The 25,888-nt window shown below is 51.9% G+C and overlaps 2 protein-coding genes across 2 annotated transcripts in view; one reads left to right on the forward strand and one right to left on the reverse strand.

Annotated features, from left to right (window-relative positions):
• The first annotated feature begins 15,184 nt into the window (after positions 1-15,184).
• On the forward strand, positions 15,185-16,651 carry NKX2-4 (NK2 homeobox 4). Its single transcript, XM_075089900.1, has 3 exons — positions 15,185-15,569; positions 15,660-16,123; positions 16,160-16,651. The coding sequence occupies exons 1-3, from the start codon at positions 15,185-15,187 to the stop codon at positions 16,298-16,300; spliced, it is 990 nt and encodes a 329-aa protein (XP_074946001.1). The 3' UTR covers positions 16,301-16,651.
• A 2,638-nt stretch (positions 16,652-19,289) lies between these two features.
• XRN2 (5'-3' exoribonuclease 2) overlaps positions 19,290-25,888 on the reverse strand; it is a 52,392-nt gene continuing 45,793 nt past the window's right edge. The window contains exons 29-30 of the mRNA XM_075089684.1: positions 24,849-24,990; positions 19,290-20,155 (exon numbers count right to left, since the gene is read on the reverse strand). Of these exons, the coding sequence (XP_074945785.1) occupies positions 20,093-20,155; positions 24,849-24,990 (205 nt within the window). The 3' untranslated portion in view covers positions 19,290-20,092. The remainder of the gene's footprint in view (positions 20,156-24,848; positions 24,991-25,888) is intronic.

Genomic DNA, 25,888 nt, shown 5'->3' on the forward strand with positions numbered 1-25,888 from the left:
GGGCAAATGTATTACAAATCAGCCTGGATCCTTACCTGCAGATGTTTGAGCAATCACCTTGCAACTGAGAGAAGTGGAAACAGTTCCTCATATCCCCCCAGAAACTCACATGAAACTGGACCCCTTCAGCAAGAGAATTGTTCAAGTTATTTATCCACCATGAAAGCCAGTACTTTCCTCTATTTCAAACCCAGTATAGTCTGACAGCTTTTTGCTTTCAAGCAGCGTGAAAGCCATCAACGCACAGGACTGCTCAGGAACACACGACAGGGTCAAGCCTTGCATGACCAGAACTTAAAGCCCTTGTTTAGGCTCAGTCCCATGTCCCTGGTTTGCATAAGCAACAGCTATGATTGCTGAGGTAAACCGAACACTTGCCCATGCAAGCAGCCAGGAACGACCACTGACAGGTTTTCTCTTCATTTGGACGGGCTTTGGCTCAGGAACTAAAAAGCCATTTTATATGGAAATACAACAGCTACTCACAGCCCAGAGTGAAACGCTGGATCTCTGCAGCACAGGGCTTATGCTGTAGCGATGGCTGGTTGTATCCAAGCTCCACCTTGGCTGGAGACAGGTTGCGCCTTGCACCACCGTGTGAGCAACACCATGCAGACAGGCACGCAACGGCTGGGAACAGCCCCGGCCTCACCACACAATTAATTGCCTTCTCTCTCCCCATTTTATGTGAATTTGCAAGAAGCTTTTGAAAAGTTTAATGGCTTCTCTGCACCATGGTTTTGAATTTAGTGTGTCAAGAAAAAGCCCCAGCACAGTTCAAGTCTCTCTGTGGGTACCCCATTGTGTCCTGAGCGGCTCAGTTCAACTGCGCAGCTCCAAAAAGCTTTCCATAAATCAGATGTCAGGAATGGAGTTAACCAGACCTTATCTACATGTTCAGCCATGAAGTCAAAGAGCCTCAGCCTCATCACTTCATGGACACTTCATTATACTTGAGTCAATGATCACCTGCTAGGAAGAGCTGTGCATCTCATATGTCATGGTTCCTGAACAAGGATCACCCACAGCTCCCCAGAAAGTTTCCAGCTATGGGAAAACTTGTGAGGTTTAAGTCTACAGAAGCAGCAGATGACATTGCAAGTGGTGCCACAGGCTGACACTGAGATGATAGAGCTGCTAATGGTTAATGTAATAATTTTTTCATTTCATTGTACATGAGAAAAGATAATTACTTTCAGGGTTTAAGAACTGAATGTGTTGATCCAAATGTAATCTCTGTATTTTAGCATTTGATTATTACATTAGAAATACAAATGTCAATGGGCTGTAGTAACCTAAGTTACCAGAATAAAAAAAACCCCAGATGAGTTCCTTAAATCACAGTACAGAGGGAAGAGCAGAAGCCAACAAGGGACTTGTAACATTTGTTAATTAAAAAAAAAAATTACTTCTGAAAAGCATTTCAGGAGCAGAGTTTTTGTTTTTCTTAAGTGATCCTTTTGCTGCACCCAGAACAAGTAAAGGCCAGGACAATGCAGCCAGAAGGGAGAACTACAGACAGTTTCCGTTTCTTGATTGCCTGAATCAGAGATGAAGACTTGAATGGTTCATCTTCCACAGTGAGGAAGGTCCATGTTTTACAGCCCTTTAGCGACAGCCTAGCTGTAGCTGCTGACTCAGTCGTCACAAGTTAATACAAGAAATCCAAAATACAGTCTTGGAGAGCAAGGTCTGAAAAATGCTTCACTGACGCTTCTCATGGACTCAAAGACTGAAGATGGTTTTCTGTTTCTGTTCTCTTTTTTTTTCCAATCCATTTGGTATCTTGCTCTGGCGCCTCCTTTCATCTGGGTAAGCCCAAATGTGCTTGTTTGTCCCTCTTATCCTGAATCTTCTCTAATGGATCTGGCATGCAGAGAACCTTCTTTACACCCCAGCCCAATCCAGTGCAAAACCGACACAAATCTAATCAGCGGCCCCAACAGAGCAAAGCCCATCCATTAACTAGTTCAGAAATGAAGCATTGTCCTCCAGGAAGAGATTCCCTATTCTGAACTTCTTGCTAAAAGCCCCTAACACAAACTGGAAGCCAAGACTGTGTGTAATAGTTAATAACAAGAGCGTGCTGCCAAGAATTGATTCAAATTGTTATGATTTGCTGTTGAACAAGCTATTGCCTTGATTTCTCAGCAAAGTTCAAGTTTACAGCAGTCTGATTAGTCCTGCTAACATTCCTGAAGCACCTACCGTTGTATGAAATTTTATTAAATTGCCAGCATCAACGGCTGTTCAAAGTTTGTGTGCCTTATTGCAATTGATGACAGCAAAATAAGGAAATAAAGAAAGGGGGAGGGAAGGGAACTCTGTTTGTTAAGGTTTTTTCTTTTTCCTTTCAATAAAATGTCAACTCCATTATATAGATGTCAACTCCATTACTGTAATGCTCCTTCGGTAACCTCAACATGTAACTATCTGCTAATAAAACAAGTTTCTCAAAGGGAGTGCTGAGGGCAAGCATACCCGCTGTAGGTTTCAATCTGTTTAAGAAAATGCCTGTTTATCCCTGTAGGCACAAATACCATTTTCATTATTCTGTTTTTCTGCTTGTCCTTGTTGCCCAAAAATAAAAACTGCTCCTTATCCCAGGGAGCCTGTAGCGGGCACAGACCTGTTTTTGTTACAGGAGAAGCCAGAAAATATGAAGAGCAATGCCCAGCATGCTGGCAGGGCCGTAAAAAAAAGCTGCATTAGACAGCAGCAAAGATGGGAGAAACAGGAGCAGCTGCCCCGTGATGTGCTGCCAAACCCTCTCAGGAACCTGCCCCAGGCAAATACCCCCCCAGAAGCAGCGAGATCCAAAAGCCTGGGCAGCCCTACAGGCAGGACGCACCGTAACCATCAGCCCAGGAGCAATTTCAGCCATGTCACCAAACCCCTCGAGGGGCTTAGACAGGTTTGTGTGTTCGTGAGGTCAGGATACTTGCAGGAAGAGAAGACCAGGGGCATATGAAACCAGAGGCCATTTGTAAGCACCTTTCCTCCATAGCTCTTCTTTTTTTTTCTTTAAAAATCTGTTTTTAAATTAAAAAAAACATGATGGGGAAGACCCTCACTCACCCTTTCCCAGGAAATAGCTGCAAGAAGCCTGGAGGTTGAGAGATTTCCTCCCTCAGTCTCAGGTTTGTTGGCTGTACACATCAATATGAAGACAAAGATGAGTACATATTTAAAGAAGAATAAAGAAATCCATTCCAGAACAGGAGTTGTTTAGATAATTGATTTCCCTTGGACTCACAAGCACTAAATAACACCCACTGAGCCACATCTCTGAGATAACCTTTTCCTTCAAATCTCTCTTCCAAAGGATTGGCCTTTGACAGAGGCATCTTTCAAAGTGCAAATCTAGCAAGCTTTAAGCCAGCTCATAGGTAAGACCTTTCTGAAAGAACGCGATGATGATTCCTCAAGCAATTATTTTTCCTTAGTATCCTTTGCATAGAGAGAGCTAATTAACTGCCTGCCAGGTTCTGCAGATTCACAGTGAAAAATGAAGTAGTACAAATGTCATAATTAATTAGCAGTTTAATGCTAGAATGAACATAGCAAAGGTGTTATAAATATTCAAGCGGCAGGACCTCCATACCAGCATGCACTTGTTGTGCAAGCCTGCCCCGGCAGGGATGTTGTGTGGCATTTTGGATGCCAGGGACCACATGACAGGGCCCCAAATCACCATTCCTTAGCAGTAAGCTCAGCAGGAATCACAGAGGAATGAGAAATAACCTGTTATCTCCCACCTTGATGCTGTTGGCCACCTTCTCCCGAGAAGCCATGCGGGGGAAGCCCACGCCAGGCAGCGATCTCGCTGCTTGGACCCGTACACCACCGCAGGCTCTGCCCTGGTGGGTGCCAATGCTCACACTGGCTTGCACAGCCCCAAACCCCACTGCTTTCCAGAGAGGTAAGGTCAGTCCTACCTCCCCCCCCGGCCCTGGCTATCAGGTCATTTTGTTTCTGTATTTTTAGCGAGCACAATGGTGACAGTGGACATCAGCAGCTTCCCAGCACCTCTTGCAACTCAGTTCCCACTTTGCATGGGGTTGATAGGAGGACACAGCCAGTTTTTGCACATAAAACCTGAAGCCTTCAAAAACCTCACATGGGAGGCAACTCCATCCCACAGACAGAAAAGGAGACATCAGCACGCAGAGTTACCAGCTTCCCCATGGACCAACGCAGACAGGTTTTAGACCTGGGTCAAACCCAGTGCCTTACACCAGACATACAATGTGAATTAAAAACAAAAATAAAATAATGAAGACTGGCTCTTGGTAAGAGTGAGTACAAACACAAGAAACCCCCTGAGAAGACACTCACCCCTACCCTTGCCCTTGAGCAGGTATGCCCAGCGCTTGCAGGCAGTGGGGAGCATACTCGCCCATATTGGGAGCCCAGCACAGGACAGCCCTGCATGGGACACCCTGCTGTGGGCTCTGGACCAGCCCTCATAAGCCTACAAGGCATGATGGAGCAGCCCAGGCACAGTTCCCATGCTAAAAATAAACAGCCCTGGGACTCAGGCACAGTTCCCACCCCGAATGGCCCAAGAACCCTGGAGCAGAGCAGGTTCCTGCAGGAAAAAAAAAAAATAAAAGTAAGAGCGGGGAATTTACAGGTGTCTGTTGCTCCTTTCAGGCATGGTGCCCAGGCACCCATGGCTCCCTCAGCTCCCCCCTCTCCCCCATCCACATGCAGATCTTCAGGGGTAAAGAATAAGCAGGTAAACAAAGGCACTCCGCCAGGCACCCACCTCCAGAGCATCCCAGGCAGTTGTGCCATCGTTGCCACCTGCTCTGCTTTGCTGGTTGTTGAAGGCAATGCTTCTTTTTAATGGCACTATCGCTTTGCAGACTGCAACTCCATGGTGACAAGCACCACCAGGAAACCTGTGACACCCATGGGTCAGAGCCTGCACATCACGTGTGGCAGCAAGGGAAGAAAACAATGAACTGGAGCAGCAACCCAGGGTATGAAAAAGAGGATAACCTTGAGGACAAGAAAACACACAGCAGAGAAGAGAAGGTCCTTAACTTAAGTTTCCTCTTTTTTAACCTAATGAAATCTTTTATTAACACAATCTGGAAGAGGCCAGCACCTCTTAAACATCTGCTTGGATGCCTTGTTCAAGTATCAAACTTCTTTTTCCTTTGCCTCTGCTGTTTTAACATACCTGGCCCATCAATTGCGTATTTCAGCACTTCAAAAATGTGACATTTCCAGCTTTTTTTTTTTCCCCCAAAGTGCTGCCTCCTGCAGGTGAGAGCAGTGAAATAATGGCTCGGTTGCATTCATCGTCATCAGGGTACCACACGCCGTGAAGCTTAGCCTGTGAACGCCACTCCTCGGGATGCAGCAGCCTATTCCAGACACTAGGAAGGCATCAGCAGGGCACTCACCCCTCTGCAGCCTTCTAAACCCCAAAGCTCATTTCCCTGTGCAGCAGCTTTCTAGGCAGAGGTGGCTACAACAATAGGGATTTCTGTGGAGGGAACCTGGGAGATGCTTTTCCAGAGTGCCTTTTACCACCGCTTGCTCCTTTGAGAGCAGAACTAGTCTCGTCCAGGTCCACATAATTCATAAAACCAGTTTAACCAACTCCTCCTGACTCAGTCTTGACCTGGCCAGTTACTGGCTCTGCTCCCCTCCATGCAGATCACCTCCATACCAGGCTGTCCCATAAACTTTCATATACATTGAGAGCCTCAAGATGCTGAACTACAGGCTCGCTGGATATAGAAGTCAGATTTAAAGAATGCCTACGTGGCCTTTGCTGGCTCTGCGCAAGAGGCTGACCGAGGAACAGCACGGTGCTGTAATCGAGCTACTAGTCCTGTTCTGGCTGAGCCAGGCAGGGCAGCACAGCAGAGAATGGCGAGAGGGTAGCGTGGCTGCCCCGTGCTCAAACCAGAGCTGGCTTCACCCCAGGGGGATTTATGAAGTTATTCCAGTACCTGGAGGTGCTGACAGGCACCCAAGAAGGAAAGATGAGTCGGTACCTGGCTGCAGAGTGCACGGATGCTCTGGGTGGGTTGGAGAGGTCCAGCAGCACGAGACAGCAGCCTGAAGCACCCAATGCCCTTGAAGAAAATACCTCCCAGTTAGGAACAAAACTCCCATTGATTTTTCACCAGGGTTTATGGTCCTTCATGAGGTCTAAAGAACCCCACTCATACCACACAAACTGTTGGACAGGCCAGACACCTCCGAGCAGGCGCAGGGTAGCCTAAAGGCGAACCTTCCTCTGCACAGAAGGGCAGAGAAATGAGGTCACCAGGGCACAGAGACTCCCTCTCCCAGCCAAAGGGCACCTTGCACCCCACCACCAGCCACCCCTGCTCTGCTCTGTCCATGTGACAGCACTCGGATGCAAGCTCGCTTTGGTTAATTTCAAGTGTTGCCTCTTGATTCCTAATAGCCAATACTGTAAGTCATCTCTACATGCATTGGCTTCCCTCAGTGTAATTTAATTAAAAGAAATAGCTCAGACATGGTTTCTTCTTTAGAAAACTGTCTTTCTGGTGCCTCCATTATCCCCTTCTGATTTCTTGAGAATATTCTTTTGTTGTGTATATTCCAGTCCTCCCACCGTAGGGAGTCAGAAGAACTGACTGGGGTGCCAGCATGCCACATGCATGCTCAGGTGCCCTTTGCAAGGTCCTGACTTGAGGTGGTCCAGCAGCAGAGCTGGCTGTCACATCACAGCTCCCGCAGGTCTGTCCCAGCAGGAAAGCTCTGCCATGTCACATCCCCGGCTCCTGCCACGCCAGGGGACAGGGCAGCAAGCCCCAGCGCTGCCGTGGGAGGTGCTGCTCTGCTGTGTGCTCCCCATCTCCCAAAACAGCCGAACCCCCGTTGCCACCAGGGAGGCAGCCTCATCTCACACCCTGTGGAAACGGCCACGTCCTCATCTCCTTGGTGGGACCAGCAGGAGCTGCTCCTCAGCTCCCCTTCACTTTGTCAGACCAGACAGGTGAGCCCTCCCTTCACAGGCAATTGTCAAGGGGATAAACACCCTTAAAGCCCAGCTTCACAGCTGAGTGCCATCGCCAGCACCCACAGCCACACTACTGATAAACAAAGCCCCACGGACCAGCTTCCCTCACTCTCCACATCACTGGGAATGCAATTCCATTTCCCCGTGCCAGGTCTTGCACCTATGCTGCCTGTCAGACATGCTCCTGCTCCACAGGGCTGGCACAGAAACCCTTCCTCCAAAAGAGGAGTTTTCTCCCCACTCTGGTAACCCCCTTGCCCTGCTCAGCCTCCTGGAGCCAGGGCTCCGAATAACTATGATTACTTCTAATTATACAAGGAATATTTATTATTCTGGCTTCAAAAGTAATGGAGAGGATCCTTCAGAAAGTCCCTCTGCTTTGCGATTTCCTCACACGGTACCTAAATCTAACCCAAAGAGTCACCCTGACCACGTGCTAACGTAAGGGTGCCAACAAAGAAAACCAGGAGGTGTCATCAAATGAGCACGGAGGGGTTCTCATCTTTTTTTCCACTTCCAAAGAAAACTCATGCATTGTTAAATGCCTGTCTGGGTTTTGTTTAGAGCTCTGTGCCTGAAGACTGTCTAACTTCTCAACCTACTATCCAGGCTGGATATAGGCAGCCTTTGACTCCCAAGTAAAAAGCAATAAAATGAGAGGAAATGGCTTCAAGCTGTGTCGGGGAGGTTTAGGTTGAATATTAGGGAAAATGTCTTCCCTGCCAGAGCGGACAGGCGCTGGCACAGGCTGCCCAGAGAGGTGGGGGAGTCACCGTCCCTGGGGGTATTTAAAAGATGTGTAGATGTGGCCCTTCAGGGCATGGTTTAGGAGGCCTGGGGGTGTTGGACTGATGGTTGGACTTGGTGATCCTAAATGTCTTTTCCAACCTTAATGATTCTGTGATTCTTTAATACTCCCTGGGTAACATAAATCTTTTTGCAGTTTGCTAAATAAGTTGTTTGCATCATGGACTCCTGAGCATGCACAGAGGCCAGTGGCTGAGGGCCTCCCTCCACTCCAGAAGAGTTTAGCCTCCTCAATGGAAAGCAAGCCACAGCCATGAAACCCTCGGGCAGACGAGGGCCCAGCAGCTCCAGCAAACATCAAGACAAACTGGGGGTCAGCGTTTTGCAAATCAGCAATGGTGTCAGACCTGACAAAGAGCTCAGCTCAGGTCTCTGGCCTGGGCACAAGAGAGAATGGATATGGTGAGACAAAAAAATTGGTGTTAAATTAGTAAAATACTTAAGTAAGGGGGCTCAGGGGAAACACTGAGCCTTTGTCAACAGAGGGAAGAAGCCACATGGATTTGGGTAGCCCTCACATCAGCAGAAAGCTCTCTCCTGGGTGAGAGAGCAGGACAGGAGAGGCAGCATTAAAATTCACCCCCACGTCTCAGAAGTGTATTAGAGCCCCCGCATCCTGTGCGTGCATCTAATCGAGCTGCTAAGGAGCATGAAGGTGTGTGATAATCCCTCTGCCATCTCTAAGCACAGCCCGGGCCAGGTACAACATCTGGACAGACAAACAGCCACGTCCCATGTCAAAGGGCTCCTCTTCCAGAGCCAGAAGCAGTTATAAGCAGCATGCAGCAGGAGGAAATGTCGAACAGCAACAGAAAATAACCCAAGCAGTAACACGGGCACCCAGATTTTACTGGCGTTCCCTTGCAGAGAAGTCATCGAGCCCCACACACTGCGGTGATGAGGAAAGCCAGCCTTGTTATTCAACCCTACTAATTAAAAAGGAAAGGAAAACAATATGGAATAAAAGAACACTGTATCAACAAAGAGAGAAGGGGAAGTTGGCCAGGAGGCTGCGGCACAGCACAAAGGAGCCAGCAGCAGCACAAGCCCGCTGCTAGCCAGAAGCGGTGCAGGGTTCAGTGAACCTTGCAGAAAAGGCTGGAACGCCAAATAAATATTTACGTTCTGCTATTTGAGGAAAAGTGGGACAAGATGCTACTGTCCACAGCACTGGAATATTTTCTACTGCATCAGTAATTAGGAAAACATTAGAAGTAGCTCTTGGATATTTCATTTAACTCAGAGGACCAACGTCCTCTGCACCCGAGAGCCCCACAGGAGACAGCTCTGTTCACTTCGCCACACGTCACCATGTTTCTCTTGCCAGAAACTTTTCCCAGCCTGACCTGAGGACACAAAACATTTACCTGGAACCTCTGCAGCTGGAAACATCCCCTCCCACAGGCAGGAGGAAAACTGGCTTGTACTCCCACAGCTGCAGAAGCTGCCACCCAAGCCCTGCACCAGGCAAAGCAGAAGGGGGCAGAGCCCACAGCAGGTCCTGGGGAGCACCTTGCCTGCCCATGGGCCTTAATAAACCTGTGTGTCTCCAGGCAGGAGTCAATCAAGGCACCTAATAACAGCCCACATCTGTGCGAGCTGCTAGCAGCCGGCCACAGCGACTCATCCCTGCGGGCTGCCAGCTCAGCAGCGCTCCACGGCAGGGCACGAACAGCTGGCCAGAAACACAAGGACCGGGAGCTGGCAGCCGAGTCAGTGCCCGTTAATGTGCAAAACACATCGGGGTGAACAATCTTGTCATTATTTCAATGAAAGGAAAACATGCTTAGTGGAGGTAACTGCTGATACCATCTACCCCAGGCCCGAGGGATTCACTGACTGCAGGATCAGTGCTGGATGAAATCAATGTAATCCTCGTTAACAGGATCAGCAACTGAGCCCAGGCGATAGCTGCACCTACTGCCAACCCACAGGGTGTTTCTAGAGGGGTCTTGTGCTGCTCAGCATCTTTTCCAGTGGTTCAGAAGAAAATCTGAAAGGAATACTAGTATTTTCAGCCACCCTCCAAATTAACAGCATAGTAGATGGCTACAGGAAGAGTTTACTACCAAAAGGTGATCAGAGCCATGCAACACCCAGCCGTGGCTGCACACCGTGGGCTTAAGGCAGCCAAATGCAGCACCCACGTGCCTGGGCACCAAGGGCAGAGGGGGGATGAACCCTCCTGGGCTCTCTCGAGGGCTCAGCCAGCCTATCCCACCACCCAGGTGATGGGATAGGCACTGCCCCAAGCCATCAGCGAGGATGGGACAGGCACAGACAGCCAGATAGACATGTCCTCGCCCTGCAAGGCCGTGCCTGCTAGGAGCAGCAGGTGATGGGATGGATAGTTCAGGGCTCAGGAGGCAATTTCAGCACAACACACAGCATCTGTGAGGCACTGCAGACACCCTGCCTGCTGCAGGTGCTGGGAAAGGGCAAGAAAGATTCCTCAGGGAAAAAGGCCCAAGGAAAAAAAATCCATCCGGCAAGCAGGACTTTCAGGGAAGGACTTGAGAAGTCCAATATGTTTAGTGGGTTTTTTGCCCAAAGAGTAACGTAAGGAAAACCTACTGTCGCAAAGAAAAATATTGTAAATGGTAACAGTCTGATGGTCATTGTCCTCATGGAAGGAAGGGAACTGCAGGGGTGGATAGATGTCCGGTGCAGTGAGAATAATGCGCACCCTCCCTGTAAGCCTGCTGGTGGCTTTAGTACAGCAAACCCCCCAAATCTGCGACAGCGTCTCCTGCAGCGGCCGGGCCCCGTGCGGCGGCACCGCCAGCCGTTCCTGCCAGCAAGCACCGCTCCCCCCGAGCAAACACCCTCCCTGGCCATTAATTCCTGCCCACAATTACTTTTTAAGTGCTCGATTTCCCCTGGAAAGGGCGACGCGCACCTACCCGGGCACAGGCAGCGAGACCAACATCTGCAGCAGGAGCAGAGATCTCTTTATGTCGCATAAATATCTTTCTTTCCCTGTGAACAAGCCATTTAGTGACACTTAAAACTACTAAATCTGGGGTTTATGTGGAAATGATTTTAGAGTGCACTGGAAACCCCAGGTTCCTTTTTCAATCTAACAACGTCTTTAGAAAGCAATTCTTTAAGCCTCCATTTCCAAGACCCTTTTAATCTCTGCAAATTATTGGTAAGAGCTGAATCAAGGCAAACTGCCATCAACTGTGATCACAACACTGTAACTCGGCAATGAGCGACTATCGCTGATTATTTAGAAGAAACTATTGCTTTTAGGCAAGCTGCCACAGAAATAAATTAGCATTTATACTGGATTACTGAAAAACGCCAAAAAAAAATCAGCCTCTATCTATATGTCAATTGTGTCTTGCCAAGGTCAATATCTTTACTGTAATAGGCACGGTCTCAAATAGCAAGAACAACTTATGTGTGGAAATGAGCACCGTACGGCCAAAATGCGTCATTATTATCAGAAAGACAAACTGATCTCTGAAATAACATCTGCACTCCCGCAGCTTTAAATAAAGGTGACCTTCTGTGGAAGGTGTGTAATCAGGAAGCTAGGAAAATAATTCAAAAAAATTAAAACCTAATAGTTTGACTTCTCAGTAGGTTCTTCCCTATCACTGTCAGCCTTATTGCATTTGTTATGTCTTGTTTGAAAAAAAAATCTTCTTTTGAAACTACTTTGCTTGAAATCTGCAGCTTGATCCTCCCAGGCTATGGAAGGACATGGTCCATTTTTGCATGGCACTTCCACGTAACAACCGATTAAGTTAGAAAAATATATGTTCTGTAAATGAGGATGATTTTAAGAGATTGGTTTTTTGTGAAACACTTGCCATATCAACAGGGATTTCTTTACCACCAGTCCAGCACGTTCTAATGAAATCAAACACCTTCTCCCCATCAGAAAATCCAGTCACTGAAGTTGAACTGGAACAAAGGAGTGTGCTGGGTTTCTGCTAGAGTAAAACAGCAAAGGGGAAAAAATCACCACGATACTTCGTTTTAATGGGGACCAAATATTTGATACTGGCCCTGCCGAAAGGAAAGGGCCAGTTTCAAGACAGTTCGGATGCCCGGTTTAAGAAATGAGGAAAGCCTCCGTTACAATGTTACACTTTTTATATAAAAAACACATGCTGCTGCTGTGGGAAAAATTCTGGGGTGTTTTCAGAGGAAAACAAACACGAGGAATTTTGTTGGCTGCATTTCTTTCAGCTCCCCCCAGGCTGTGCTTCCCCTTTAGCTCTGTGAGGGGATGCAGGGAGGGGCGGCCTCTGCCCCCAGGGAATTGGGGCCAGGGGTGTCCCCCAGTGGGCAGGGGACCAGGTCAGTCCCCGCTGCGCCCCCAGAGACCCGCCACAGACCTTGAGAGCCACTCCCAGCCCCGTCACTGGTGAAACGCCCCGCATCACTCCTCGTCCCAGCTCCTCCAGCAGGAGTTTGGCCGTGGCTGATGTGTTCAGGGTCATTCCTCTACCGGCTCCCCCTTCCTGGGCCGCTCTCTGGCTGAGCAGACCCGTAGTATTACAATCCTTGCACACAAGGTCCCCAGTTAAATGCTTCAGTGCGTAAGCAGCGGCCACAGGTGCTTAAGCTGTGCCCATTGTGCGAGTCCTTACGGGCCACCTTCTTTGTGCCAGACCCTGAAGACCTGGGTCACACCTGCCAGGCTCATGGGTGTGGGGCCAGTCCTGCTCATCCCTTTACCTAATTTCTGTCTGGTTTGTTCCGAAAGCAGTGCTAAGGCCTCAGTGAGATCCCAAACACCCTGCCTGCCCCAGCAGCTTACACGGAATCATCCCCAGGCACCAGGAGCAGCCTGTCCCCTCCCTGACAAGGAGCGGGAGCGCCGCTCACCACCTCTCCCAGCCAGTCTCCATCCATCACCTCCCAGGGGTCTCACCTGCACGGAGCCCGGGGCGCTGCAGGGTCCTTGGTTTGCCAAGCTGCAGGTTAACCCCAGGGATCTTTCCCCTCAGGGCTGATGGGGGTCCCCCTCCCTCCTTCTGCAGGCTGGGGGTCCTGGGGGAGGCTCAGGCCCTGATCCCCATCCATCAGGATGATGCCACCCACCCCGACAACAAAAGAGCACCTCTAAGTCCAGAGAAGACACAGTTTCCAGCAGCTCCAAAAGGGATGGAAAACTCTCTTCAAGGAAAAAAAAAAACAACCAACAAACCCAAAATACAAGTATAAGAGTCAACCTTTTGAGGAAGACTCTGGTGAAGTAAGAGTTGAGCTCAGACGATGCTCAGCGCCACAGGGTGCAGCACAGCTGTACCCTCAGCACCTGGAAATGCCCGGGATGGTGGGCATGGGCAGCGGGGGCTCTGCAGCAGGGCCCCGTCCCTCAGGGCGAGCGGGCAGAGCTGTGTCCCCCCGGGGTGCCCCGACGGGCAGGCGGGTCTCACTGGTGGGTCACCTCCTGCCGCAGGGACAGAGTGCAGGGACAGAGGAGTGGCAGCAGGCCCTCTGCGCAGCAAACAACGGTGGGCAGCGACACAGGGCAGGGGTTTTAAACATTTTTTTTGAAGCAGGGAGGGGGAAAACAGGCACAGGAAAAAATAAGGCAGGCACCAGGAATTCTGTCTGAACTGTGGGAAAATTGCAACTGAATAAAACGTTGCAGATAAAATCGATGGGGAGCGGGAGTATCAGACAGATGAGCAGCCAGAGCAGTAGTGCTTGCAGAGGTCTGAACTTGTGTAACTTCTGCCCTGCACCAGGGGTCTTCAGCGTTTAAGGGGGGACAGCACAAACTTTAAGAAGCAGAACTGTCCTCGCCCTGATTTTTTATGGTTTATTTTTCTCTGATGATCACCCTAGTGCTGGAGGTGCTTTGCCCAGCATCTTTCACCAAAGGGGTCAGGGAGAGGATGGGGTTCGGGGAGGGGAAGTGTCCGGCCCCAAGGTGTGGGACATTTCTGGCTCCCCAAAACGGGGCTCAGCCCCTCCTGGAGCAGGGCGAACATGGGGAATGGACAGATGGATGCACGCCCAGGGGGGTGCGGTGCAGGTGCTGCTTATTGCACACACCAAGTTTTATCTGTTTGTACGGACAGCGCAGCTCTGCCGGTCCCCACTCGCAAGGGCTGTGCGTGGGCTCCTGCGGTGTTCGTGCAGGATCAGCTCGCCGCTGCTGCGGGGCTCGCCACCCGCCCCTACAGCGCTGGATAGGTGGAGCGCGGGGGATCCGCGCAGAGGTGCCGGGGGCTCTGGCTGCCCCCCGAGGGTCGGCACCGCCCGGCCGCCCCGTCGCGTCGCCCCCGGGGCAGTGAAAGCAGCGACGGCCGGCCGCACCCCGCGGCTCCCCGCAGCGGGCGAGCCCCCGGCCCCGCGTCCGGGGTGGGGGGAGAAGGCAAGCCCGGCCTGCAAAGGGACCCCGGACCGTCCCCGCCGCTCCCTCCCGCCCGCCGGGAGCAGGAGGCAGCCCCGGCCGCAGCCCGCGACGGTCGCCGTGTCCCGCCGCAGGAGCCGCCGCAGCCGCAGCCCGGGGAAGGGGGAGCGCGTCCCGCCTGCCCCCCGGCCCCCAGCCACCGGGACGGGCGGCCCCGAGGGAGCATTTCGTTGTCTCAAAACCAGCGAACAAACGAACAACGACCGACCTCCCCCAAACAAACAAAAATACAAAGCCGCAAACGAAGCATCCCCCCTGAAAGGGCTCCCGGCGTCGCGCAGGTCCCCGTCCCGGGCCCGCACCCCGGAGGCAGCGGCTCCGGCTGCGGGGCGCGGCAGCCCGGGGGTCCCTCCCGCCGCCCGAGGGGCCGGGACCAGCCCGCTGCCTCTCCCGGCCCGAGGCCGCCCGCCCCCGGGGAATCCGCCCGGCAGAGGGGTTTCCCCGGTTCCCGCCGTCGGGGCCGTCCCGTCGGGTTCGGGTCCGCGCCGCGGCCGTCCCGCTGCCCCGGGGACGGTGTATTTTGGGGGACACACACGACAGACAGGCAGGCAGGCAGGCAGGTGCGGTCCGCGCCCCCCCCGCCTGTGCCGCGCAGCCCACCGCGGGTTGGGGGGGGGAGGAGGGGGGTGCGGGCAGGTACTTACGGGCGAGGGCCGCGGGGCTCGGCCCGGGCCGGGGCCGCTCCGGCGCTGCCCCGGGGTGGCCGGGCTTAAGAGCCGTCGGTCGGGTGCAGGACAATGGCCGGGAGGAGGGGGCCGGGGAGGGCGGCGGGAGGCGGGGAGGGGACGGGGCCGCCCGCCGCCGCTCTCCCCCGCCGGGCTCGCTCGCTCCGCCCCCCCGCGTCTGGCGTAAACCCGGCGCCGGGCTAAAAGAAACGGCGAGCTACCGGCGCCCGGGGCTGGTGGCCGCCGCGCCTCGCCCGCGCACGGCTCGCCGGTGGCGGCGGCAGCGCCCGGCCCGTCCCGGCCCGCCGCGCCATGTCGCTGAGCCCCAAGCACACGACGCCCTTCTCGGTCACCGACATCCTCAGCCCCATGGAGGAGAGCTACAAGAAGTTCGGCGGCATGGACGGGGCGGGCGGGCTGGGCGCGCCCCTCGGGCCCTACCGCCAGCCGCCCGTGCCCCCCCCCGCCGCCGCCGCCGCCGCCGTGCCCCAGCACGTCGTGGCGGGCCCCACCGGGGCGGCCGCCTACCACATGCCCCACGGCGTGTCCCAGTTCCCGCACGGCGCCGTCGGGGGCTACTGCAACGGCGGGTTGGGCAACATGGGCGAGCTGCCCGCCTACCCCGAGGGGATGCGGAGCGGCGCGGCGGCGGGCGGCGGCTGGTACGGGGCCGGCGGCGACCCTCGCTACTCCAGCAGTAAGTGGGGGCGCGGGGCGGCGGGCGGCGGGCGGGCGGGGGGAGCCCCGAGGGGGCGGCCGCCGGCGCTGAGCCCCCTGTCCCGCTCAGTCTCCAGGTTCATGGGCCCGTCGGCAGGGATGAACGTGGCCGGGATGGGCGGCCTGAGCGGCATCGCCGAGGGCGCCAAGGCCATCGTGCCGCTCCACGCGGCCCCGCGGAGGAAGAGGAGGGTGCTCTTCTCCCAGGCGCAGGTCTACGAGCTGGAGCGGCGCTTCAAGCAGCAGAAGTACCTGTCGGCGCCGGAGCGGGAGCACCTGGCCAGCCTGATCCACCTCACCCCCACCCAGGTGAAGATCTGGTTCCAGAACCACCGCTACAAGATGAAGCGCCAGGCCAAGGACAAGGCGGCCGCCCAGCAGCTGCACCCCGACGGCGGCCTCTGCCAGCAGCACTCGCCGCGCCGCGTCGCCGTGCCCGTGCTGGTGAAGGACGGCAAGCCCTGCCCGCCGCCGGGCAGCGGCACCCCGGCCCCCGGGCAGCCCGCCGCCCCCCCGCCGCCCCCCGCCGCCCCCGCCGCCGCCCACCCGCACCCCGGCTCGCTGGGGCAGGCGGCTGACCTGGAGGAGCTCTCGCCCAGCCCGCCGGCGCTGCACGGCCCGGTCCCCCCCCTGGCCCCCATGGACTCGGCCGGCGTCGACTACAACGGCGGCATGGTCAGCCCCAACCTGCTCTACGGCAGGACGTGGTAATCCGTGGGCGTGGGGGCGTGTGTGTGTCCCGTGTGTCCCCCCCCAGCCCTCCGGGACAGGACCCTCCCGGCCCCGACGGCCGCGCCGGCCCGGCCCGGCGCCTGCGGGGAGCCCAGACGGCTGCCCGTGGGCCACCGCCTCCTCCGCGCCCCCACCCCCCCGCGCCCTCCGGCTTCGCTTCGGGTTATTTTGCCTTTTTTTTTCTTTTTTTTTTAACTTTCCGCGGTTTTGGAAACTTGAACCCGAAGGCAGAGCCGCAGCGGGGCGGGCGCGCAGACTCGTGGGCGCTGGGCTGCGGGCCTTGGTCTGCGCGGCTGCTTGCGGGTGTCCGTGGGTGTGGGGGGGGTGTACGTGTGGAGGGGTGTGCGGGGGTGTGTGCGTGTGCGTGTCCGCGGCTCCGTGTCCCGTCCGCCTTCGCGCCGGTGTGCGCGGCCCCGGGACAGCCGCCCCGACGGGGCGCCCGGCAGGCGGGGGGGAGCTCGGAGGGGGTGCGGGGGGGGGGGCACGGGGTTCCTCCCCCCCCGATGCCGGCTCCGGCCCCCCTCTCCTGGGCCGGGCACCGGCACCCAAACCCGACCGCACCCGGGAGCCCCCGCCGGTGCGCCTATACCTGACAGACCCCGCTGAACGCCAACAATAAATCTTCTGAAGTGCAACTTATCTCGGCAGAATTAATTTTATAAAGGTGCCCCTGAAGTGCAATTTCATTATTATTTCATTGAAGGGAAATTGAGTCGTAGCTCGAGGTGGCGGCGGCGGCCGCTGCCTTTCAGAGGACGGGGAGCGGCTGGAGCAAGAACATAAAGCAAACCGAAGCCTGGCAGCGGCGGGGGCCGCTCCGGCAGAAGAGCTCTCGGACGCCGGTGCTCAGATTTAAGGGGCAAAACCGTTTTTATCGTTATTATTAATTACCGCTTAGTAAATGAACGTACGCGCCCGGAGGCGCCGCAAAGCCCGGCACTTCGCGAAGCTTCCGACGAGCTGCCGCGATCCCGGAGACCCCCGGGACCCGCCGGGACCCCGCCGGGGCCGGGCACCGCTTCCCGCCGGGGGAGGGGATCGGGCCCCGCCGCCGCTGCCGGCGGGAGGAGAAGGACGGGGAGCGGCGGGACAGCCCGGGGCCGCGGGGCTCGTCCCCTCGCCGCCTCCCCGAGGAAATCCAGCACACCGGGAAACCCCTCTCGGAAGTTTCCGTCAATTTTTCTCTCTTTTTTTTTTTTTTTTTTTTCTACAATAAAAGGAAACCTTCTCAAGAGTTGGCTGCTTCGTTCTCGATGTACGCACAGATGCGGTTCCACCGCCCCTGGACAACCCCAAACCCCCGTTTTTCTGCCTCTCTCTCTCTCCGCCGCCAAGGGGATTCCGTTCCGCGCTCCCCGCCGCTGCCCCGGCCCCGCCACCCCCGAGGGGCTCTGCTAGAGCCCGGCCCCTCCGGGGGCTCCCCCGTCCCGGAGCTCCACGCCGTGAAGGAGCGATTCTGGGGTGGAAAAACCCTGATTTGGGCCGCTGCGAGTCTCGGGGACCGGTTCAGGGGAAGCAGGGAATCCCTGCCGCTCCGAACCCAGGAGCCGTGGGGGGGTCCCCAAGGGGTCTGCTCCCTCGGGGGGATGGGGCGATGCGCAGGGCCCTCCGCAGCTCTCCCTGCTTCCACGGCCCGGCTCCCACGGCGGTCAGTTTGCAGGATGGGGATGGCCCCTGGGAAGCGGATGGGTCTGAGTCCCACGGGGTGGGCGAGCCGCCCCCTCCAACCCCGGTAATGCAAGGTGGGAGCTTCAGGCTCAGCTCCGACTTGAAAAACATATATATATATAGAGGTAGAGTAGCTTCAGGAGTGCCAGGGGCATCCTGTCCCCAAGGGCCATCCCCAAACACCCCAGCGGCCGCGGGTTCTGGGAGCGCTGGGACGCAGCAGGGCCATGCACCTGGGCAGGGGGATGCACAGGCAGCCGAAGCAAACGGCTCGTGGAAGGGCAGTGCCCCAGGGCCAGGCCCCGTGTCCCACCCCTGTGCCACAGCGCAGAGGAACAGAAGCCCCCGGCCGCACACATTGCTCCAAGCCCTGCTCTGAGGGTCCAGGCGGGCACTGCTTCTCGCAGGGCCAAGGGCAGGCTCCGCTCGGGAACGGCAGCCAGCTTTGAGACTCGCTGCTGTCAGCTGAGGAGGTGAAGAACTGGGCAAGGGGGAACCTGCAGGGACAAGCCCTTCCCAAAGCTGCCCCCCAGAATGTTTATCCAGCCCCATTTTTGCACCCTCTGCCCCAAAACGCGGCAAGCAAGGGACAAAAGCCCACTTGCACGCCGGGTTCGTCCTTGGGAGCACGGGGCACCCTCGGCAGCACAAGGACAAGCCACCCAGCTCCTTCCTCCAGCCTCGCACTCAACCACCGCATTTGCATGAAAATTCACGTTCGCTGCTGGTTTTGTTCTGCTCGAAAAGCAAAATTACTTTTTTTGAGACCCAAATATTTTCCCCGCGGAGCGAGAAGGCCATTGGCGAGGGCTGATGGCGTTTCCCAGCTCCGGGCAGGATGGCAACTCTTTGCATTACAATGAAGGATTCTGCTCCACCCTCAATCACTTGAAAATAATGAATCCAGTTTCATGATTTCTTCCTCCCAAGGTTACATTGGTCTGGTCTTTTTCCTCGTTGCTGGTGATTAACATCTGGGCCCTCGAAGGAAGGGGCTGAAAAACTACTCACGGGAGCGCCGTGCCTTGCAACCCTGCGCAGGGGCAACAGCAAAGCTCTGAAGTTTACTGATGTATGAGATACGTGTGTTTAACAGAGAAGTCCGAGCGTGGCACAAGGGAAAGATGTTATATTAGCGCTAACGCTGATCATGTAACTGGAGGATCTCGTCTTTTTTTTTGTTTGATTAAACAAAGACTTTAAACACTAGTGTAGAGGCTCTGTGGAATTATTTTCCAAGAAATTAACAGAAACGTGTGCACACAGGTATGGAAAAAGGAAATAAACCACTTGATACTGCTCAGAATTTCAAAAGACACTTTATAAGGCAAATAAAAATATTTACTGATTTGGTACACGCACACAGAAAATCCCTAGAAAGAGTACTAAAAATGAATGGAAACTGTCATTGGCAGCTATTTTAAATTATATATCAAAACAGACAAATACACCTTCCGTGCTTGTTTATGTTACAGTAACAGTCAAAAACAGGCACAAGTTGTAAAAGTTGAAATGTTTTTCTTCAAAGTCCAAAAAAAACCCCAACAAAACCTCCTCTCTGTGAGAAATTCAAGGAAGCATCCGACACGGAACACCGACAGACATGTCTTTAAACACCATGCTCTGCAGGCTGCCTGCTGTGTCTTCCCCAAGAGTTAATAAAATCCGATTTCTATGCATTCTTTAAAACTCCGGTCTGGTTTCAGGCTCTTATGCGTGAAGTAAAGGATGTTTGGAGTTCAGATTGACAGGCACGGCTAAGCACAGCTTGTATACGTAATAAAGACAAAACAGCACTTCTACCTCATCAAAAGTCTCACAGGCAAATTAGCAAGTCTAGTTTACTCGTATTTTGCCATACGCTATTTCCAAGCGACGTAGCCCCCCCCCAATAATCAGTTTGGTAAGAAAGGTGCACATTTAAAACAAGTATCATAGTTTAAAAACTACAAGGATATTTCTTAAGGATTCCATCCCCCCCGCCCCCCAATTAATAAAAGAACAAAACCAAAAATCCCAGACTTTTTCTATACTTAAAAAGAAAAAAAAAAAAAAGACAGAAATTAAAACTACAACAACAACAACAAAAACCCAAGTCAAGAGCTAATTCCAGCTGTATCTTCCTGAGGTAGGTGGTAGCGGGTAGGGCCTCCCGGGGCCGTATGCCTGCAAACAAACAAAAGCAAGCATTTATTTTTTGGATTAACATCACAGTAAACAAGTTAGCCGAGCTTGAGGCGCCATACGAAAATGAAACAATACATCCTTTGCACAGAAAGGTACCACAGGCCGAGCTGAACGGCTCTTATCGGATGCTCTCCTGAAAACACAAGCTTTAGCCTCCACCAGCGGAGAGCGGTTCTGTACGGCCTCAGCCGCGCCGCGGGAGGAGCCACACTTCTAAATCGGAAACAAATTCCCCAAAAGAGAGCACTGAGGGCAAGTTACTGCCGCGCTGTAACTCCTCTGCACGTTCTCTGCTTTCAGCAGTGCTGGAGGCAAAAAGGTACAGGGCGTTGAAGCCACACACGCACACATGAAGGGCAGGTCTGAAACGCAAGTTGCTAGTTCCTGCAGAAGCGCGGGGCTTTGCAGGACCCACGCTTACGCTTTACACCGAGTAACGATGCCTTTTTTGTGGACTAACGACAGCACCGATTTGAGATGCCCGATGCCTGCACACTGTTCGTAGCATTAGTCAGGTTTAGTTTTTGAGAAGAAAAAAATTATTTTCCCTCAACTACCAGCTTTCTGGTTTAGCTGTGAGTAATCTTACACAAAAGCAGGGCAGATGTTTTTACAGAGAAGCATTTTAAGGAAAAAAAGAAAAAAAAAACCAACCACCAAAAAACCCCAAACCCAACTGTATTTGTTACAGAAGCAGCATTTTTCAACACATTAATTTAAAAAAAAAAAAACCTAATGTAAAAGATGTCTAAATTCCACCTTAGACTGTATTTTTGTATTTAAGTTTAGATGAGGCGTTCTCTACCTCAACTATTTGGTGAAAAATCTCTCAGAAAATTTCATAAGAAGCCCCCTTGAAACATTTAAAATTATTTCAAAGCCTGATATACCGCAGAGACCAGGAAGTTAATTAAACGAGATGCACCAACAACAGCTATAGGGCTCGCTTTGTTTCGTTTCTTACTCGAAGGGTTCTTCTGGTGGTGGGGGAAGAGGGGCTTCCCTTTATTTCTTTAAAAGAGAGATCCATCTCAGCCTGTCCTACGGGGAAACGGAAGAGGCAGCGAGGAGCAAACCTGTGACGGGAGGCTCGCCTCAGCCTGCTCGTTAGACCCCGCTTGCAAAGGGCTCGCAGACGCGCGGAACACACCGCTTCCAGTACCAGGAAGGTTTTAAGTTTGTTTCCAGTTTGATTGTAATCAGTTATAAAGGGAAACAAATTGACTATACCCCTTGAAAGAAATCCTTCTAGTTACATAAATAGCAACAATTGCTGTAAGAATCACAATTCAGAGGCAGTGTGAGAGCTGCGCAGGACATGTATCTGGACATTCAGTTGTGTATTACTACAGACTAAAATAAAAATGTCAAACTCCTGCACGACACCATCAAGATTATGAGTTTTCTGGAACAGCTGGAAGACACCAACAAATCCCCACTACCACTGAGCGACCCATATCCATGGCGGTTGCATTAATTTTGTAAGCACTTTGTAGCGGCGTGTTTATTAACCTCTTCAGACCATGTTGTGTATGCTGTAAAAAAAGAATTCAGAGGTGAAAGGGACCAAAGATAATTATTTATGCTGCTATGTGTCACCACTTCCACTTGAATCCCTTTTCAAGGCTTTAAAGCTTTGAAATTTACAGGCAGCAGCGCTAGATTCAATTATTGGTTTTGCACCCTAAACCCTTTAAGGTAGCTTCTAATTTTACTCCAGTGCTGCCAGCCCCGAGGGAATAATGACATCTAGAAGTTCATTTAAAAATAACAAAAAAAAGAGGCAACAAAAATTTAAAAGGCGATTAAAAAAACAGTTGGAAAGCAGCACAACGGCCAAGGAGAATTTTGAAGGAACAAACTGACTTGAGCTGAAAGATTTGTCCTTAATGACCATCACATATCTGAATACAAATAAAACCGTCGTCACCACCCAGTTTTAACTTTGTTTGGTGATCCAGCAGACACATCCCGCACTAGTGACAGGTGGATCGCGTTTTGGGCAAGACTGCAGTGTTAGCAAACAGCAATATGCCTCCTACTTAATCATTCAGGTGGCAAACAGCTGGAGCTGGGAGGGCAGAGGTCCTCTGTCACTGCCAGGCTGCAGACAGCCGCGGTGCTGCCAGAGCCCACAGTTAGGGGAGAGCTTTCCAAACGAGAACTAACAGGGGATGCCCTCCCTGAGCCCACGCTGTGCTGGAACACAGCTGCCCATCACCTTTGTGATTCCGGCTGTAGCTGCTACACATGAAGATTTAAGGTTGGGAATGAACTAGTTTAAGCACCGATTCCTTTTGCAAATACATCCACCTAGGCAGCCCTGGGTAAAGGCTAGAGCAGAGTACAGCGTAGCAGACAGACTTTTTGCAAGTATCTATTCTCCAGCCCTAATTAAATACCACCCAGACTCCACCAGCATCAAAATCCTCCACTGATTTTTCTACATTATGACAGCAGCCCCTGTTACAGATTAGTGCAATTATGCATTTATTCCTTCGTCTCCAGTGTTTTGGGTAAACCTGTGTAACACAAACTGAAAGATTTCTGAGAACTGATCCTATCAATACACCTCATCCAAATTCGAAATACACTTTTAAAAAAACCCAAACCAACCACTGGGGAGTAGTTGGGCAGCACGGCCAGGATTCAAGCCCCGCTGTTTCCCCAGGGTGGGATCACAATCCACCACGTCCAATTTTGCTTATAGCCAAACCAGTCCTAAAAAGGATCCGTACTGGTAATGCCTCCCCCTCTATACTTGGAGCAAGAGTGCACGATGGCATACTTGCCTCTCTTTTCCCCGTTTCTTGCTGCAAAACCAATACAACAACTGAACAAGCTGAAGACAATTCTTACTCCAGTCTTAAAAAAAGCCTCCTCTGCACTAAAAGCGCTTCAGGGTAGGAGTCGGGGCGGGGGGAGAAGGGAGTCTCACTGCTGCTGCCAAGGCTTCAGCCAAACAAGAGTTTAAGAGTCGGGAGCGCTGGGGCAGCCTGCTTGCTGGCTATAGATCTTTTCAGCAGCACCATGTAATCCCGCAGTCAGCAGACAATGCTGAGAACAGTATTAGCAGCTCACAGGCTGCTTCTGCTGGGCTTCGGTCCTCATGAGCTGAACCAGGGAGAGAAGCACACGGCACTCTGCAACAAGCTTCCCCAGGAAAGGCCAAAGGCTCTTCTCTTACAAACTTGGTTCGACAGTACCTGTGTTTATTGTATTAGCTGCCTCAAAGCCCCCACACCATAACAATGCCATGGTGCAAAAGTGGTTGTGACAGACAGCGCTACCTGAGTCTCCTGACCAGAACAGAAGAGAAAAACAAAGCAGACAAAGAAATCAGAGAAGTGGTAAAAATGCTGTAAGGTGGCTTTCACAAATGCTTTATGACATGATTTAAATGGATTGTACTCGCAGTCCCCGCTGTATAAGTGAAGGAGACTGGGATATTATCCAATATGCACACTGCGGGACAGAATTTATACCTCTGTGAAAATGACCATGTGCTGCCAATAGCATGGAGAAACAGTCCCAGAAATCAAACACCAAATTTGACCACGTTTGTGCTGTACCGTGTAACATAAATGTTTGTGTACTCAGGAGATGGGCAGGCTGGGAAGAAGAGAAGAAAAAGAAGAGCGTACACTAAAAAGTGTCTTGTCTTGAGCGCGTTTGTGAGAGGTGGCTGGACCAGGTCTCAACAGAAGGCAGATTTCAAACAGTTTGTGCCTTAGTTTCCATATAAAGGATTGGGAAACAGTGCTGTTACCAAGCAGCTGTGCACTCTTCCTCCTCTTTCCCCATTGCTGGTCAGTAACCTTCCCACCTCTGAGTAATTGTTCTGACTTACCAAAACAGCTACAGCACTTAAAAGTTAATATAGATACCTGAAATTTATTTTAAGCTAGTATATAGCATAGTACACACTCAAATTTGTAGTACAAGTGTATTTGCAGATTACGTTTTTACTGGGAATATACACACACAAAAATCACATAAGCAAAATCACCTGCTGTTTTCAAGAAGCATTTTAATTCTGTGGCATTTTCATAAACTGATGACAAAGTCACCTATAATTTCAGATGAGGTTCTCCTATCACGCTCACTTATTTTCATTTAACCACACAAAGCTATTTTCACATGTACTTTCACAGGCGTGTTTATTTCTCTGGCTACTAGAATCTAACATTTGCATTCAAGTAGTTTTTCAGCTAAGAGAAAGCCAATAAACACTCCAGGGGAAAAAAAATTAATGAAGTCCTAAGAATCTACATTTCTAACATACTGGGGAGAAACCCTTCTATCCCCAAAATGTGTAGTTGATAGATTTGCTTACAGAAGAGGAAGACTCTGGTTGAAATACTTGCCTTCAGATTATGTTTTCTCAGGCTGCAAGAAGCGCATGACTTGGTAGCATGTTTGATCTATCTACTTTTAACGAAAAGCAGTGGCAGGGCAGTCACCGCATGGGCTCTTTGCCAGGGGTACCCACGGAGAGGCTGGACCAGGCTGGGAAGCTTACCTGTCAGTGCTCCTGCTGGTGACACAGCTACTGGGCTAAAACCAGCTCAGGAATGCCTACCAGTGTGGCATTCGCTCTCCATGGCCACACGTGAAGGCAGCCTTACTCAGGAGGAGAACAAAACCTGCATATGGGGCAATGTTTTCCTACCTGTCTTCCCCTGTCCATCCGATCTTCAGGCCTCTGTGGGTAGCTCATTGGTCCGCCCAGCCCCTGGTACTGGCTCGGCTGGTACTGATTTTGGGATTGCAGCATGCGGTTCCAGGCAAGAAGAGGAGCAGCCCCGGCAGTTCTGTGTAAAGAAGAAACATGCTGCAGCATGAACTTAGCTTCTAGAGAGTTTCACACCACAAAATCCAGATTTCTATGGTCTTCTATGATAAATGATTCAATTTGTTTCTGAGCAAAACACTGTCACATCAACTATGCCTGCAGCGGTACCGCAGATGGCCAAGTCGTTAGACATAAATCGGGGAGGGGGGAATATCTCCCAAGATTCTCCTACCAAAAGGCCACGTTTGCTTACTGCTTCCTTCACCACAGCTTGAAAGCTACAGAACCAGGTACAAGCGGGAAATTCAATTTTACAAATCAGAGGTTTTTCAAATTCCTTGGAAGGACCCCGTCCGGCTTTTATTTTAGGGGCAAATTTGCCAATTCATCCGCACTGATCTTGAACGTAGATTAAAACCCAGATACCTCCAAGTCAGCTAAATGTAACACACCATCCAGAGAGTAAACATGTGCGATACAGGAGAATGAGGCTTTCTTTTCTAAATGTCCAGACTCTTTCTGGGAGTCCATTCTTTCTAGTTAATTGCAGGTTGCAAATGAATTCTTACTGCGAGTATTCTGAATCTAGGGTAGGGGCCTTGGCTGTTTTTTCCCATCCATTATTCTGCTCAATATGTCAGAAGGTCTGATCGGGAAGAAACCTTTTCAAGTTCTATTGATGCCGTTTTCAATTGACCATGGTGACCTAGCAACATAAGCACTAATTGGCATGGACTGACTGACATTTGGTGTACAGTTTATATGGGAACGCAAATTCAACATCCATTATAACCCAGTTTGCCATCCCAGATTACTAACAGCAAGAAATGTTTTAATTGCCTTCAAGTACCTATTCTAACATTACAATTATAAAGCAACAGGTATAATACATCAAATCATTGTCTGATTAAAAATAT

This window comes from Phalacrocorax aristotelis, chromosome 3 (assembly GCF_949628215.1).
Source record: "Phalacrocorax aristotelis chromosome 3, bGulAri2.1, whole genome shotgun sequence".
Taxonomy (NCBI): Eukaryota; Metazoa; Chordata; class Aves; order Suliformes; family Phalacrocoracidae; genus Phalacrocorax; species Phalacrocorax aristotelis.

Bases quoted from the DNA above. Each gene is read 5' to 3' on its own strand.
- NKX2-4 (XM_075089900.1), top strand. From the start codon at position 15,185: ATGTCGCTGAGCCCCAAGCACACGACGCCCTTCTCGGTCACCGACATC. The intron at 15,570-15,659 runs GTAAGTGGGGGC...TGTCCCGCTCAG, and splicing joins CGACCCTCGCTACTCCAGCA to TCTCCAGGTTCATGGGCCCG. The intron at 16,124-16,159 runs GCCGCCGCCCAC...TCGCTGGGGCAG, and splicing joins CGCCGCCCCCCGCCGCCCCC to GCGGCTGACCTGGAGGAGCT.